Source organism: Canis lupus, chromosome 12, assembly GCF_048164855.1.
Source record: "Canis lupus baileyi chromosome 12, mCanLup2.hap1, whole genome shotgun sequence".
In the NCBI taxonomy this organism is placed as follows: Eukaryota; Metazoa; Chordata; class Mammalia; order Carnivora; family Canidae; genus Canis; species Canis lupus.
Window position 1 is genome coordinate 46576721 of NC_132849.1, and position 16509 is coordinate 46593229.

The 16509-nt window shown below is 40.5% G+C and overlaps 1 protein-coding gene across 23 annotated transcripts in view; it reads right to left on the reverse strand.

Annotated features, from left to right (window-relative positions):
• Window positions 1-16509, reverse strand: part of LOC140601641 (protein FAM228B-like) — a 48928-nt gene that overhangs the window by 11999 nt on the left and 20420 nt on the right. For 12 of the 23 annotated variants that reach the window (XM_072770885.1, XM_072770883.1, XM_072770884.1 and 9 more), the window contains 3 exons: window positions 15839-15946; window positions 12688-12817; window positions 9036-9316 (listed from right to left, as the gene is read on the reverse strand). In XM_072770885.1, the coding sequence (XP_072626986.1) occupies window positions 9284-9316; window positions 12688-12817; window positions 15839-15946 (271 nt within the window). In that variant the 3' untranslated portion in view covers window positions 9036-9283. Of the gene's footprint in view, window positions 1-1172; window positions 1297-2851; window positions 2933-4643; window positions 4761-9035; window positions 12175-12687; window positions 12818-15838; window positions 15947-16509 lie in introns of those variants that run through there. The other 11 variants (XR_012004635.1, XR_012004633.1, XR_012004636.1 and 8 more) reach the window with 8 other exon arrangements.

Below are 16509 nucleotides of genomic sequence, written 5' to 3' on the forward strand. Positions count from 1 at the left end.
TGCCACTTGCAACAACATGGGTGAAGCCAGAGAGTATCATGCTAAGTAAAATAAGTCAGAGAAAGACAAATACCTTATGAATTCACTTATATATAGAACTTAAGAATCAAATGAGCAATGGGGGGAAAAGAAAGAAACAGACAACCCAAGAAACAGACTCTTAACTATAGAGAATAAACTGATGGTTACCAGAGGGGAGGCGGGTTAGAGGATGGACTAAATAGGTGATACAGATTAAGGAGTGCACTTGTCATGATGAGCACTGGGTGATTAAAACACTTATAAAAAAATAAAATGTGTGGGAAAAAATCTTTGGAGTGTTATCATAAGAAGAAGACAAATAAATTTGCTACTAGTAACATTCACTGGGAAATTCAGTTAGTACCCTGGGACCAGCTTTTAAAAGTGGGGTGCTATCCTACAAGTGTGAATGGATTTTATCAAGCTCCTATATGTTGATTAAAATCATCTTCTGGGTAGAATTTTTTAAAAATACAGCAGGATACGTGTCAAAGGAAAATAATTGCCAACCAAACATTCTTAATCCTTTGGAAACATCCTTTAAGGATGAAAGTAAAACCTGGAAAAGGCTCTATATATACTGTCTGATTCTACCCATATGACATTCTGTAAAAGGCAAAACTATGGAGAGTGTAAGATTTGTTAGTTAGTGCACCCTTACCTGCATTTTCTATGAGTTTTGCTTGTTTCAGACCTGGCAGAGGCTTAATGCTGCTCTTCTGGAATAACACTATATAGAGTAAAATGAATTGGGGCAGTTTGGCATAAAGCCTGGCCTTCTCTGTCTTTTAAACTCTTTTAATGGGTTATCCCTGGGTGATTCAGTGGTTTAGCGCCTGCCTTTGGCCCAGGGTGCGATCCTGGAGTCCCGGGATTGAGTCCCGCGTCAGACTCCCGGCATGGAGCCTGCTTCTCTCTCTGCCAGTGTCTCTGCCTCTCTCTCTCTCTCTCTCTCTCTCTCTCTCTCTCTGTGTCTATCATGAATAAATCTTTAAAAAAAATAAACTCTTTTAATATATATCGTTTTCCTACAGGAAAATTTAAAAAAAAATCTAAACACTCTTAAAGTCAACTCCAGTCACTCTTGGGGTAGGAAATCACTGGACAATTAGGAATCTCTAAAAAATAAAGCCCAGTGATCACAAAAGTACCTGTCTTATATTAAAAAACAGCTCTCTTCATCCATCTCTTGCTGTCTTCTTGTTTTTTTTTCTTGTTTTTTTTTTCTTCTTGCTGTCTTCTAAACAGAGGATCACAAACTGATGAGATCATAACCTACAAGAAAAATAACTCTGAGGATCCCAGTACAGTTTGTATTAAGCTAAATCTATCTTAAGCATTCAAGTATGATCCTACTGTACACCAAAGAATAAGGACCATGAATAATGTCAATCCGCAGAGCAGGGAAAGAAATGTCATCTGTCTTACTTCAGGACATTTCACTGAGCCATAAGTGACTGACCTCTATCATCCAGATAAAAGCAACAAACTCTGTCAAGAATCCTACTGCAAAAAAAAAAAAAAAAAAAAAGAATCCTACTGCATCACTGTACCAGTCAATACATATTTGCTGACACCATCGTACGCCACATTCCATTGAGCTCCTGTCCTCAAGGACCTCTCAGTCTAGAATAAAAGTCACACACAGTGACAATCTAGTCATGAGAAATATCAGGATGCTTTAGGAACACAAGATGGGGATGCCTGGGTGGCTCAGTGGTTTGGCGTCTGCCTTCAGCCCAGGGCGTGATCCTGGAGACCCAGGACCGAGTCTCACATCGGGCTCCCTGCATGGAGCCTGCTTCTCCCTCTGCCTGTGTCTCTGCCTCTCTCTCTCTCTCTGTGTGTGTCTCTATGAATAAAGAAATAAAATCTTAAAAAAAAAAAAAAGGAGCACAAGGCAGTGCTCCTAAGTGGCCTGGGAGTAAGAGTGCTACCGGGAGACCTGACGACCAGTCTTTAAGGGTCCGTGAGAACAGGAGGGCAGGTGAGCCTCAGTATGGATGAGTGTTGAGACACTGGGGTACAGAGATTGCAGATAAAGGTAGCTGTCTCCTCCTCATTCCTCATTATAGGCTTTAGACTAGGGGCCATTTTCCCATTCTTTACTTTCCCCCATACACCTGACCCAATACTGGTCCCCAAAATATGTATGAGGTAAACAGTTCCTGAATAAGTGAGGCAGCAAAATGACTGACCAACATCATATTAGTGAGTCTCTCAGGGCCAAAGAGCCTTCTTATCTTCGTAACAATGATCTGCCTTTGTTTTCTGGAACAAGCAAAACAAAGCACTTCCCTCTTCAGAGCCACACACACATTTTTTTTTTAATGACTTATAATACCAGCTGGCTACTTTTGCTACACAGGAGTAAAAAACTGGAACCTTCAACTCAAAATTAACTCCTATATTGGCAAGTTTAAAATGTGTAAATGTATTATAAGCCCAACTACTGGTTCTCTGGGCAGCTTTTCCTGAATCCCTCCTTCTGCCTCCCACAGAAAGAAGCTTTGCCTCTTGGGCCATGGCTCCCTGCCCTGATTCTGTGACACCTGTCACCCCCACTCCACTCGCTGTCCATGTCTTCCTCTCCCTCCTCGTCTTCCAGTTTGCTGAATGTGAGTGGAGAAATGAAAGAACAGAAAGATTATCACACACTTGTAAATTCCTCAGTAGGTGAAATTACTGCGGGTTCCTATTCTAAAACTCAGAGGAAATGCTTTTGTAGATTTTTTAATGAATACAGAGTAATTACAAGACTTCTAAATTGACTAGGTTTCTCCCAAACCTAGAGCTTCTAAGAGTGAATGAATGAATGAATCTCACTTACCTTTCCATAATTTGGGTCCTTTTTTGTCATATAAAAAGGGTTGTATACTTCAGTATCATAAAGGTCTCCAAATACAATTTCCTTTAGAAAGAAAAAATCACACCTAAGAGCAAATCACTGCATACAGACATGTTTTGCAAGATTCAAAGAGCCAAATGCTTTATTCTGTTTTTATATAAAATCATCGATTCAAAGGGTTAGAAGAAACCTCAGAAGTAATTTAGACTCCAATGAGAGCCCATCACCTTTGATGAGAAGCAATCATCAAGCTTTAGTCTGAAGTCATCAACTAGCCATAATCTGAGAACTTTCTGCTCTTTTGGTCATTCTTACCACCAGTCTGTCTATAGGCAGAGCTGAAATCTGCCTTGTCACTGCCAGGAAGAGATACTAGTTCTCTACCCTGAAGCAACGCAAAATTTATCTAATCCATCACCAATATGTCAGCCTTTTAAAGTTTTCATTCTCTCTCCTGTCATCTCTTCCTCAGGCTAAATATCCTATATTCCTTCCTAATCTTCCTCTCATGAAGTGTTGTCAAGCCTCCACCCTCTTCTAAATGGTTCTGCAACTGGTGAAGGTCCCTTCTACAGTGTGAATCAGGAGTGACAAGACAGCAATGGTGAGGGGAAGGGGAGGTTTTGATGCTTCCCACTCTAAGTACCACCTTCCTTAATATAGCCTAAGAGCCCAGATGATTTCTTAGAAGTCAGTCGACTTTACACTGAATTTATTGTCACATAAAACCACTCGCACTTAGGGGCACCTGGGTGGCTCAGTCAGTTGAGCATCTGCCTTTGGCTCAGGTCATTATCTCAGGGTCCTGGGATTGAGTCCCGCATCAGGCTCCCTGCTGAGCGGGGAGTCTGCTTCTCCCTCTCCTTCTGCCCCTCCCAACTCCCACTCATGCTCTCTCATGCACGTTTTTTTTTTTTTTTTTTTTTTTTTAAGATTTTACCCAGCACTTGTGATGTGACTCAGTTATGGACAATGAGACCTAAGGGGAAATCTGCTAGGAGTTTCTGGGGACTCTTCTTGCTTCCAGATCAAGGGATCAGGTATAAGAAAAGGGTACCCTGGCACCATTCCTTACCCCTTCTTCCTGCCTTGAGCACAGACAGATCTAACACCTGAAGCTGTAAGTAATCAAATGTGCTTACAAATATAAGGGTGATGAGGAAAAACTGAAAATATTAAGATAGCAGAAAAGAATTATAGGAAAAAACATGGGTGATTAATGACATTGTTATGCTGCTAGAACCCACCAGAAAACCACCTACCTCTCAATTTCTTGTTAAGTAAATAATAAATGTCCTTACGGTTTAAGCTGCTCTTCTCTTTACATTTACCTAAAAGCATTCCCAATAAATCTAGTTCCAAATCAATACTTCTATTCTCTCCTTCTGAAACTCCAAGTTTAAAAATGTGTAGGGTGTATCACAATTCCAGGAATTCATCATAAACACAAAAATGTTAGGACTGTTTGAATAACCAGTGAAAATGTTGGCTTGATTCTATAAATTATACTTTATTAAAAAAAAAAACCTCACAGTACCCTTTTATTGGTGTGCTTTTAAAAATATTTAAAATTTTCTTTCATTTTTTCCAACCCTCTGTATTAAATTGTCTGTAATTCTCTGCTGAAGAGGCTCTGCAACATTTTCAATCATTTTTTATGTAACATCTCTTTTCTTCTTTCCTTAAAAATATCCAGATGTTGAGAATATGTATCCAATCTCTAATGAAATGATACAAACAAGGAAAACAAATTATTAAGAAGTTTTCCACTTACCCTCATTTGAGTAAGGGGAGGAAACACTTATTTCCACTCCTAAGCTCTCAACATATTCAGGTCACAAGGTCCTCGCATAAGATAACTGAAGAACATAGTAAAGTTCAGGAAGAGAACCTGAGAGCATAGAGGAAGAAGAACCCAGAAAAAGTTCTAAACCAGAGTGTGCCTTCAAATTACACCACATCCAAACTATTTCTAATTCATGAACCTCTTGCTTCTTTTTAAAGATTTCAAAGAGTTCCTATCACCCATTGCATGTCTCCAGCCTCCATCATCAGTAAAGTCTGTGACAAAATTGGTATAATAGAGCATTAGACTTGCTCCAGCAGGGCCTCTCTCTGAATCTACAGAAGAGCAATCCCACCTACCTTTTTTGATGCTCAAATGAGAATATATGTGAACTTCCTTTATAAATTATAAATTACAATACAAATGTTAAAGTATCATTTTAACACTAAACTTCACTCATTAAAATTCCTTAAAAAATTAAATTAAATTAAATTAAAATTCCTTTGGGGCACCTGGGTGGCTCAGTGGGTTAAGCATCTGACTCTTGGTTTTGGCTCAGGTCACAATCTCATAGGTCATGAGATGGAGTCCCTCATAGGGGTCCTCAGGGAGTCTGCTTGAAGTTTCTCTCTCTCTCTGCCCTTCCCCTGACTTACTCTTTCTCTAAAGTAAATGAATATATTATTTAAATTAAAATTCCTTTAAGTTTATTGGGGCATTGAGGTGTCTGAGTCGGTTAAGTGTTGGACTCTTGGGGATCCCTGGGTGACTCAGCGGTTTGGCACCTGCCTTTGGCCCAGGGCGCGATCCTGGAGTCCCAGGATCAAGTCCCACATCGGGCTCCCAGCATGGAGCCCACTTCTCCCTCCTCCTGTGTCTCTGCCTCTCTCTCAATCTCTGTGTCTATCATGAATAAATAAATAAGTAAATCTTTAAAAAAAAAAAAGTGTTTGACTCTTGTTTTCAGCTCAGGTCATGATCTCAGGGTCATGAAATCAAGCCCAGCATGAGGCTGCAGGCTCAGTGGGGAGTCTGCTTGAGATTCTCTCCCTCTTCCCTTCCCCCCACTCACACTCTCGTTCTCAAACATAAGTAAATCTTTAAAAAAAAAAATCTCCCCCCCCCACCTCATACTCCCTCTCTACCTCTCTCCAACAAAAAAAGAAAAAGAAAAAACTCCTTTATTAATTTCATAGTAACTCTCAGTACTAATTAGTCATTACCCTTAAATACTATTTCTGATGGTTTTACATATCTCCATGTGATGTGGGAACAAATGAAAAAGAGGTGAGTTTTAGTCAGAAAGAATTTCTATTCGGTACTAGAACAAATAGGGGAAGCAGTGAGAACAATCTCTCAGATCCCTTACAGCCAGATCTAGGAATCCTGACCTCTCTGTGATCCTGCAAGGAGGTGGTGCAATCTCAGATCTATGCTGTACAAATAAATGAATCAGAAGAGGCTCCTTCTCCCAGCAAAATGAAGCTCTGTGATACAGTAACATCCTCTTGGCCATGCTGCTCTGCAGCACTCTTGCTTACCTAGAACACACTTAGGGTCCACAGTCTGTAGCCAACTCTTACCTTCACAACATAATTTTCTCTAAATAATATCACATGTACAGCTTCATCAATGTCTTCTCTAGCTAATGCCTAAAATTACAGAATTGAATATTAAGACATAAATCCTGAAGAAACCAACCAGAATGACAAAATTCACTGTATTTTACCAGTCATTTTACTGTGTAACTACCACCTGTACCTCAAAGAATATTTTGTAACTTTTTATTAAGGAAATTTTCAAACATGATTCTCTGTGAATCCATCACCCAGGTTCAATAATTATCAATTCAGAGTAAATCTTAGTTCATCTAAATTCCTGTTCACTCTCCCCTGCCCCCCAACCCAGAGTATTCTGAAACAAATGCCTTACATATCAGACCACGAGATCATTTTTTTTAAGTACTAGAAAGCTTACTAACTAAAGGGATCCTCTATCAAATGAATCCTCTTTTCAGGCATTCACTAGTTATGTTGTAAAGGGCTCCTGAAGTTCCTGACTTCTGCTCGGTCTCTTTATAAGTCAAAACCTCTTTTTTAGTCAAGAAAAGACAGTGGCAGTTCCTGGCCAAGGACTAAAATGGACTTACATCTAGTGACGTGCTGTTTCCACTATGGGTTTGGGTACAGCTGATGCACTTAAAATCTCACCTTAGGGCTTTTCACTTGCCACCATCTTCTAGCTTTTATGCTTATAAGGAACAAATGGGGAGGTAATAAAAATCTAGTACCTGGAAGAGAAATGCGATTACCTAAAAGAACTAGTGTAAAAAGATACAGGTTCTTAAAACTATGGTATTCAACCTCTGGCTCTTGTGCAGTTCTGCCACAATAAATGCATCAAAACAAACTGAACCCCAAACTCAAAAAACAAATCTGGGAATAAGAGAGATCTCAAAAAGGAGAGTTGTAGTTTTATCCATACATTTAACACCTTCAAATGAAATCTAAAATAATATTCAGACAGCTATTTGGGTCTTCAAAATAACACTCTTGGTAATATAAGCAGAATCTTGCTTTAAAGCCTTCTTAGACTTATTTTAGGACAGCAATTGAAAAAGTCAATTAAATGTTTTCCACTGATGCCACAAACAGAATAAATCAATAGATTTGGAGAAGTAGAAACATCTACTTTAACAAACATCTTAGATAACTACATTTTTTTTAGTCATCCTATTAACATTATTGGCAAGAGTTATAAATACTATTAGTCAGGCATCTGACTTTTGACCCCCTTTTTTAAGGAAACAGTTTTTGCCTTCGATACCTCCTTCTTCGTGATTTCACCAGAAAACAGTAAGGAAGGTGTTAAGGATTTCTGGCAGCACTTTTGAAACCCACAGCTTTCTGTGCACACACACACAAATACTAAAGGTCTCATCACTTTTTGTGCTAGCACAGCAAAAGGAAGGAAATATCCAAGAGCTTTTCTTTACAGTGCGACACATTATAGGATCACATAAAATAATGAAACTTTCTTTATGAGGATATCATTGTTTTACCCAGACCCTTAAGTATCAGAATTCACTGGCAAGCACAGCCTGGGCTCGGGGACACCTGCCTGAACCTCCTGCAGCCACAGTGGGGGACACTCAGACCACACTTTGAGCCATATTTGATCCTGGATCATTCATTCCCATTCAGTGCATTTTTTCCAGTGTCTAGTCTCCACCAGGCACTGTCCTGGTTCTGTAGTCACTACAACCATGACTGAGACAACATAGTTCTCAAGGGATAGGATTAATGTCCTATCGCCCAAATAACTGACATCCCAAGACCCCACTTTCCTTTACCTCCATGAAAGCAACTGACTGGGGCTCTGGCCATTCTTTTAATTTCTCTGGCCTGAAATGTTCACCGTAGGTGGGCACTTTCTTGGAAGCCACAGGTAATAGAATTCCTGAAGGGAGAGAGTAAACTGAAGAGACTTAGGCAGAAAGGGTTTGAATCCTGGCTCTGCCACGTGGTAGAGTTGCTAAGTAAAATAAACAGAAAGAAATCCTTGGCACCTGGGTTTTGAAAAGAGTCATGATGCTTCCTCCACATGTTGCCACAGGGTCACCTGCCCGGCCTGGGCCACCCTCTACTCCTGCCATGCCACCATTGCACCATGGAGGGCCCCACCCCCACCCTGACTGTCACCCCACACCCCTGGGGCCCCGCAGGTCTCGGTGGAGTGCCTGGCCACTGGGACCTCTATCTAACCCACCACTAACCCACTGCCAGCCAGTGAACCAGTGAACCGAGGATTGTGAGAGAGGAAAAGGGAGTGTCCTTGTAAAACCAGACTAAAGTACTGGGCTGAAACCTGAGCCCCACTTCCCTGGATGCCCCTTAGATCAGGGATCTAAGGGATTAGGGATGTCAAGGGTGGGGGAGGTCATGGAGGAGGAGAGCCCAGGGAGAGGCCGCACCCATGCACCTGGAGCTTTAAACTGCCCAATCCAACATCACCCTAGGTTGTTTCAAATAAATGGACATTTTGCAAACGAATACTAGAGATATATGGTTTACCTGTGTGATCTAGGTCTACATACGATTAGGAGAGGGATGACTTTTAGTGTTCTCTTTGCCTAAGGAAAACAAAATTCTGCTCCCCTGTGTTCTAAGCCTTACTGTGTCAGACTCATCATGAGCCAGAGGATGATCTGCAGAATCAGAATCAGCAAGTGGGTAATCATACTCAAAATGAATTCTTAAATTTTCTAGACTGTTAGAAAAACCTGGGGAAAATATGCAGCAGTGGATTTTAAGGGTGCCTGACCAAAAGGGGCACTACCTTGATTTAGGAAAGATCAAGTAAATTGAGATAGGCACTCAGTAAGGTAGCTATCATTATTTTTATTGGATTTTTCAGACAATATTTAACTTCTGGGGAAAATACATTTGCAATAGCTGTCAATACATGGTAGTGTGATTTCTTAATTATCATACAAACACTGAACTCAAAAATGAAGTGTTTACTGCAGGTGCTTGAGTCCCTTCCTTGGTCCTCACCCTGAATAGATCCTGCTGGCAGACGGCTTCCTCTGGAACAGCTTTCTTTTGTGTCCTCTTACCAACCAAGGATCAGAGTGTGTGCTCTTTGGTTGCTAAAACCTTCTGAAGGTGACAGGAAAGAAGAGTTAACATGTGATAGAGGAATGGGGAGCTTATGAGAGCAGAAAGAGTTCCTCAGCCCAGCTGACCTGACCTCCCTGAAGCTTAGTCCTGCCAGAGGTGAGTGACTCCTCTCACAGGCAAAGGCCCCACCTAAACCTGCCTCAGCCTCTGCTCACTCTATCTGGATTCAAAACATGCAGAAATTCTGGGATACAACCAACCCTATCATGGGGGAGGGGAGGGCGGTCACTGATGCGTGATATGAGTTGAAGGACTCCCTATGGGGTCCTCTTTCAGATTGTCAGGATGTCTGGAGTACTAATTTACACTACAATCATTGTGACTTAGAAAAGACTACCTTCCTTTATTCCCTTTTTTCAAACCTCTGAATCTTAATCTTCCACTTTCACTATCAGCTGAAAAATGACCTTCTCACTTCACTGAGAAAATGAGGTAAACAGAAGTAAACAATGTTCCTTCACAAAATTTACCAAGCCATATCCACATACTCTGCCTTCTTTCCTTTTACAATGCATGCATGGCTTGTACTGTACTCCATTTGAGTCCTGAATCCCACCTCTTTACAAGTAAAGGGGGTAGGGAGCATAGGGGAACTATTTTAACAAGAAAAGTTAGAAAAGGCTTCTTCTCTGAGAAGGTATTTGTGCAGAGGTCTGGGTGAACTGAGGGAATGAGACATGGAGAGATCTGGGGAAAGAGTGTTCCAGGTAGGACTGACAGAAGCAAAAGCCTGAGATGGGAGTGAAGTTGATATGCTCAGAAAACAGAAAAAGGCTGGTGAGGCTGGAGCATAGTGCATGTGAAGAGAAGGCAGGAAGTGAGGTTGGAGGGGAGGCAGGTGCCTAATGGTACAGGGACTTAGAGACCATGGTAAGGAATTAGAATAAAATCCAAAGTGTGAAGGGAAGCCATTCAAAGGTTTTGAGGAGAGGAGAAATCAGGTCTAACAGTTTTAAAAGAATATAGCTTCTGCATGGAGAATGGATTATACAGGGGCAACCGCAGATGCAGGAAAACCAGTTAGGAGGCCAGTGCATTAGGCCAGTTAGGATCACAATGGCTTGAACTGGTGAGAGTGGTAAGAAACCAAAAAGTAAATAAGCAGACAGAGCTCAGTACCTGTTAAGACATGGGAAGGGAGGGAAAGCAAAAATCAAAGACAGCTTATAGATTTTTGTCTTGAAGGGTCCTGATTGTATTATAATCTGATTCCCCTGAATGAGGGGAAATCTGGAGGCAAAGCAGGTTTGGCAGTAAGAGGGACACAAATACAAAAGTAAACACTAATCCTTTGGGGGACTGGTTACATTCAAGATACTCATACCAATCAATATAACATATATTTATAAGGTATCAGTATAAATCAACTGTTTTTTTTTTCCTTGCTGTCCATTTAAATCTGTTCTGTTGGGGTACCTGCATGGCTCAATCAGTTAAGTGGCTGCCTTCAGCTTGGGTCATGATCTTAGGGTCCTGGGATAGAGCCCCACGTTGGGCTTCCTGCTCAGTGGGGAGTCTGCTTCTCCCTCTGCCCCTCCCCCTGCTTGTGCGTGCGCGTGCGCGCGCGTTCTCTCTCTCTCTCTCTCTCTCAAATAAATAAAACCTTTAATAAATAAAATAAACCTGTTCTGTTGATGTAGTTCTTCTGCCCCACTACACCTGTTTTATTTTCTTCATTGCATTCATTGCTAGCTCACATATTACATTTATTTGTCTGTTCCCCTTCCCCATCAAAATGTAAGCTCCTCAAGATTAGAGATTTACCTCTTTTGTTTACCAGTATGTCCCTCAAATACTGCCTGGCTCAGAGTAGGTGTTTATTAAAATTCTGAGGAAGAGGGAATCCTTGGTGGCTCAGTCAGCTAACCATCTGCCTTTGGCTCAGGTCATGATCTCAGGGTCCTAGGCTAGAGCCCAATTTGGGGCTCAGTGGGAATCTGCTTGCCCCTCTTCCTCTGTCCCTCCCCCTGTTCATGCTCTCTCTTTCTCTCTCTCAAATAAAATCTTAGAGAGAGAGCCAAAAAAGAGAGACAAAATGCATAGGGATGTGGGAGAGGGAGAGGGAGAAACAGACTACCCCCCTGAGCAGGGAGCCCAACATGGGGCTCAATCCCAGGACCTTGAGATCATGACCTGAGCCGAAGGCAGCTACTTAACTGAGCCACCCAGGCACCCAAAATCTTTAAAAAAATTTTGAGGAAGAAAGTAACAAGCACATGGGAAGATGCTAAAATATGACAGTAAAAGGAGTTAAACTACAAAATAAAATTTTAATAAGACATCCATGTGTGAGTAAAAAAAAGTAGCTCCCTTATCCTTTGTGGGTAGGAATAGGGAAATGGAGAGACAGAAAGGATAAGATAGAACTAACATGCCATTCCTATAATGATTTCTAACCAGGAGATGGGGAAGGTGGGCTGTGACTTCTCCAAATCCACTCCTAAAAGAAGCTCTACTCCAGGTCCTCAGGACACACAAGAGTGGAGAACTGAAGGGGAGAAGTGGCAGGTAGACCTGGAAGCAGTAGACCCAGTCACATGGCTACAAGGTTTAACTGTAGTTACCTTAGGATGAGAAACCTGTGCTGTGTGAACATCTGTATTTCTATACATTTTACATTTTTTAATTTGGGGGCTTTTACTTAAATTTTCCTACACTGGGGTATCCCTGGGTGGCTGAGTGGTTTAGCACCTGCCTTCAGCCCAAGGCATGATCCTGGAGTCCCGGGATCGAGTCCCACATCAGGCTCCCTGCATGGAGCCTGCTTCTCACTCGGCCTGTGTCTCTGCCTCTCTCTCTGTGTGTGTGTGTGTCTCTCATGAAAAAATAAGTAAAATCTAAAAAAAACAAAAATAAATAAATAAATAAATAAATAAGTAAGTAAGTAAGTAAGTAAGTAAGTAAAATCTTAAAAAAATTTTTTTCCTACACTGAATTTAGTACACGGTCCTTTTGAAAATTTTCTGCCTGTCTTAGTTGAATTAAGGGGAACAAAATTTGAGGCCTGGCTTGGGCATGATAAGTGGTAAATGGTAAAGATGATGGTGAAACAAAAGAAGGGTTAATAACATTCATAAGAGGGAGGTGGAAAAATCTGATAGCTCACCCACCAGAGGGCATATCCATTGTGTAATAACTCCCAGGGCAATTCTCCTCATTCCCTCTGAATAAAGGAAGCTGCTTCTCAGTTTCTTCTACCTAATCCCTTGCCTTGTTTGGGGTAAAGGGGTGCAGCCCACTGCCTCCTCTCCTCCTAAAAACCTGTCATACAGAGAAGCTCCCAGCTGCTCAGATTTTGATATCAGCAATTGCTGCCCGTGTATGGCAAAAATGACCATCCCAGCTCTCACCGCATACTGGGCCCCATCCCTCTCTATCTTCTGCTGAGGGTCAAGGAAGTGACCTTCAGAATTGGCCTCTTTCTTCTTTCTCTCATGAAAACATAGAGGTTCTTTTTCCAGAAGGGATGATCCTTTGTTTCTGTAGGAAGGAACCAGAAAGTATTCTCTTAAATACCCAACTCAATTGTAGCATTTATTTTTTTTTTTTACTTTGAAGTTGCTGAGTTCAATATGAATCAATCTACACATTTTTATTTAAAAGAAACTCAAATAAATAGCATTATCTTGTTCTAAAAATAGTTTCATTTGCAATCTCTTTGCTGCTTAATCAAACAGCTAACTGAGGCTCTTTCAGAGTACATAACCCCCTCATAGAGCTGTTTGTTGTGTCTTCCTGAGGAAGGTCTAACTGCCAAAGACAAATATGCCTTCTCCACCCCCAACGCCATAACTGGGACATTTCCCTAATTTATAGACAGAGGGTAGCTCATAGACTTAAGCCTCTAGTCTAAAATATAGGCCCTAGGGATCCCTGGGTGGCGCAGCGGTTTGGCGCCTGCCTTTGGCCCAGGGCGTGATCCTGGAGACCCGGGATCGAATCCCACATCAGGCTCCTGGTGCATGGAGCCTGCTTCTCCCTCTGCCTGTGTCTCTGCCTCTCTCTCTCTCTCTCTCTCTCTGTGACTATCATAAATAAATAAAAATTAAAAAAAAAATTTATAAAAAAAAATAAAATAAAATAAAATAAAATATAGGCCCTAAAAAATAAAATAAAATAAAATAATAATAAAATAAAATATAGGCCCTAAAAAAATAAAAAATAAAAAAATAATAAAAATAAAAATAAAAATAAAATATAGGTCCTCTGGCACACTAATATGCAATATTCTCCTGATATCTGGGTCCTACTCTGCTAGAGGAGATATTTGAGGACTCCCTTTCTTTTATATCATATATAGAAATTAAATAGGATTCAAATGTTTACTATCCTAACACCTGACCCAAACAGATCCACGAGACTGTGACACTTGAGGGATTGTAGAGAAACTTACTCTTTTGAAACCTAGTATGAAAGAGTGATTTTAACTTATTCTATCTTTTAAAGGCCTTTGGCTACCAAGTGAATAGGGCTTAGTTCCAATACTTCCTATTATCCCTTAATTTCAACTCCCATTCAAAAAGCAGCCAATTGTTTGGGTTTGTTTGTTTTGTTTTTTTTTTAAAGATTTTATTTATTTGTTCATGAGAGACAGAGAGAGAGAGAGAGAGACAGAGGCATGAGAGAGAAGTAGGCTCCATGCAGGGAGCCCGAAAAAAGCAGACAATTGTTAAACCACACCTCTAGGACACTGAGAAGTCCACAATGTCCAGCCCCATCTCTAATAGTCCTCTGTTTCTAAAATTAGTAATTAATCATTCTCTCTGCTGCCCATGCCAGCATCAAGCATCTCTGAAAGTCCTCTGGCTTCTGCCACACTGCATTTATTCATCAAATTCTGAGCCTATTCAGAAAAAGGAAAGGGTACTGCAGCTTACTTTGGGGCTTTTTTGGAACAGAGAATTGTATGCCAACCTCCTAAACAACATCACCAAAGCTCATTTTTCTTTTGCTTTAGTAGGTTCTTTTTTATTATTATCAACAGTTTTACTAGGTGTAATTTACACACCATAAAATTCACCCGTTTTACATATAGAAGTCAATGATTTTTAGTATATTTAGAGTTGTACAACCATCACCATGACCTAATTTTAGAACATTTCTGTCAGTCTAAAAACCTCATTCTCATTTACAATTACTATCCATTCCCAACCCTAGCCCTAGTCCAACAACAATCCACTTCTTATCTCTATAGATCTGTCTTTCTGGATATTTCCTAGAGATAGAATCATATATGTGGTCTTTTGTGATTGTCTTATTTCATGAAGTATAATAGTTTTTAAGTTCATTCATTTAGTAACATCTATCTGTACTTCTCTTCCTTTTAATCATCAAATACTCCATGTATAGTTATAGCACATTTTTAAATTTTATTTTATTTATTTATTTATTTAAAGATTTATTTATTTTTTATTTATGATAGACACAGAGAGAAGAGAGAAAGAGGCAGAGACACAGGAGGAGGGAGAAGCAGGCTCCATGCCGGGAGCCCGACCCGGGACTTGATCCCGGGACTCGGGGATCGCACCCTGGGCCAAAGGCAGACGCCAAACCGCTGAGCCACCCAGGGATCCTCTAGCACATTTTTTTTCCCTAGCACATTTTTCAAAAAGATTTTTTTAAAAGCGAGAGACAGCGCAAGAGGAAGAACGGCAGAGGGAGAGGGAGAAGCAGACTCCCCGCTGAGCAAGGAGACCAACATGGGGCTCAATCCTAGGACTCCAGGATCATGACCTGAGCTGAAGGCAGACACTTAACTAAGCACCCAGGCACCCTGGATATAGCATATTTAATTTATCCATTCACTAGCTGATGAATATTTGGGTTGTTTCCACTTTTTGGCTATTGTGAATAATATTGCCAAGATCACTTACATGTAAGCCTTTATGCGAACCTATGTTGCCATTTCTCCTAGATAGAAGTTGAATTGCTGGGTCACATGGTCATTTAACTTTTAACGTTTTGAGAAACTGCCAAAGTATTTTCCAAAGTTGCTGCACCATTTTACATTCCCTGCAGCAACTCTGAGGGATCTCATTAGTCGCAATCAGATAGTTAAACATGTAATTATATAGAGAAACCTCTTACTTTAATTCCGTACCTAGGCAATTGAGATGATTCCCTCTGTCACACACTACTACCACTGTTCTCATAACATCTTTTCACTCTGGGTATACCTACTATCCACCAAAATTAGTCCAAAATTCCATTTTGTTTCGATTCCAATTAAAAATCTCCTAACCTTTAACTTTGAGTTGTTAGCAATTTATTTCCTGTGATTATTTCTGAATGTTTTAGCAATTTGTTCTTTAAAACCAGACAAAGTTAAGGAAAGTTGCCACTTCACCCAGTCATGGAGGCAAGAGATGCCTGAGGTCACACCACAAGACTGTGGTATATGCCTCAGTACTGCTCCAGCAACATGAAAGGATGGCAGGGGGTAGAAACACAGCCAAGCATTTTTAATGGAAAAAAAGCAAAGTTATGGAATAACAGACTTACTTGTAAATGACTGCTTTTTTTTCTTGCTGAGATTCCACAGGATGAGAAGCTCTTGTCAAAGGTTTCAAATCAAAACTACAATCATTAAAATTCATTTTCACTTTTAACCTTTAACAAGATAACATCTGTGAGGACACTTTGAAAACAAAACTATCTTACATGTATACAGAAATTATTGTTACACATTGACTGCTATATATATTGTCCAAAAGACCAAAGACCATTATTTCAAACTAGTGTACATTCTTGAGTGTTTAAGAGTTACTGAAACCATGATAGAGATTGGTTACTGAGAACCTAGAACTAGGTAGACAAAGTTGAAAGCACTCCCTCTCTACTAGGAGCTTATACTGTAATGTAAAAAGAAGCCATAGCAATTGTGTCATTTATGAGCATAAACATAAAGTGCTTTCCCAAGGGAGATCTGAAACACTCCAATTCCTATCCTATGTTACCATTTGATTCCTCCAGTCTTACCCCTTCTTGAGAGCTGACTGCAAGAGTGATACTGGCCCTGTGAGGAGCATCTGTTTTGCTGATACAGATTATGTCAGAACTGGTATGGTCCTGAGGCCAGTAGCAAGAAGAAATTTCCTGATCACAGCAGAAATAACATATACCCCTCGGCCAGGGAGTTCTGCATCGTGATTTTGGAACTTGTTTCTGAAACT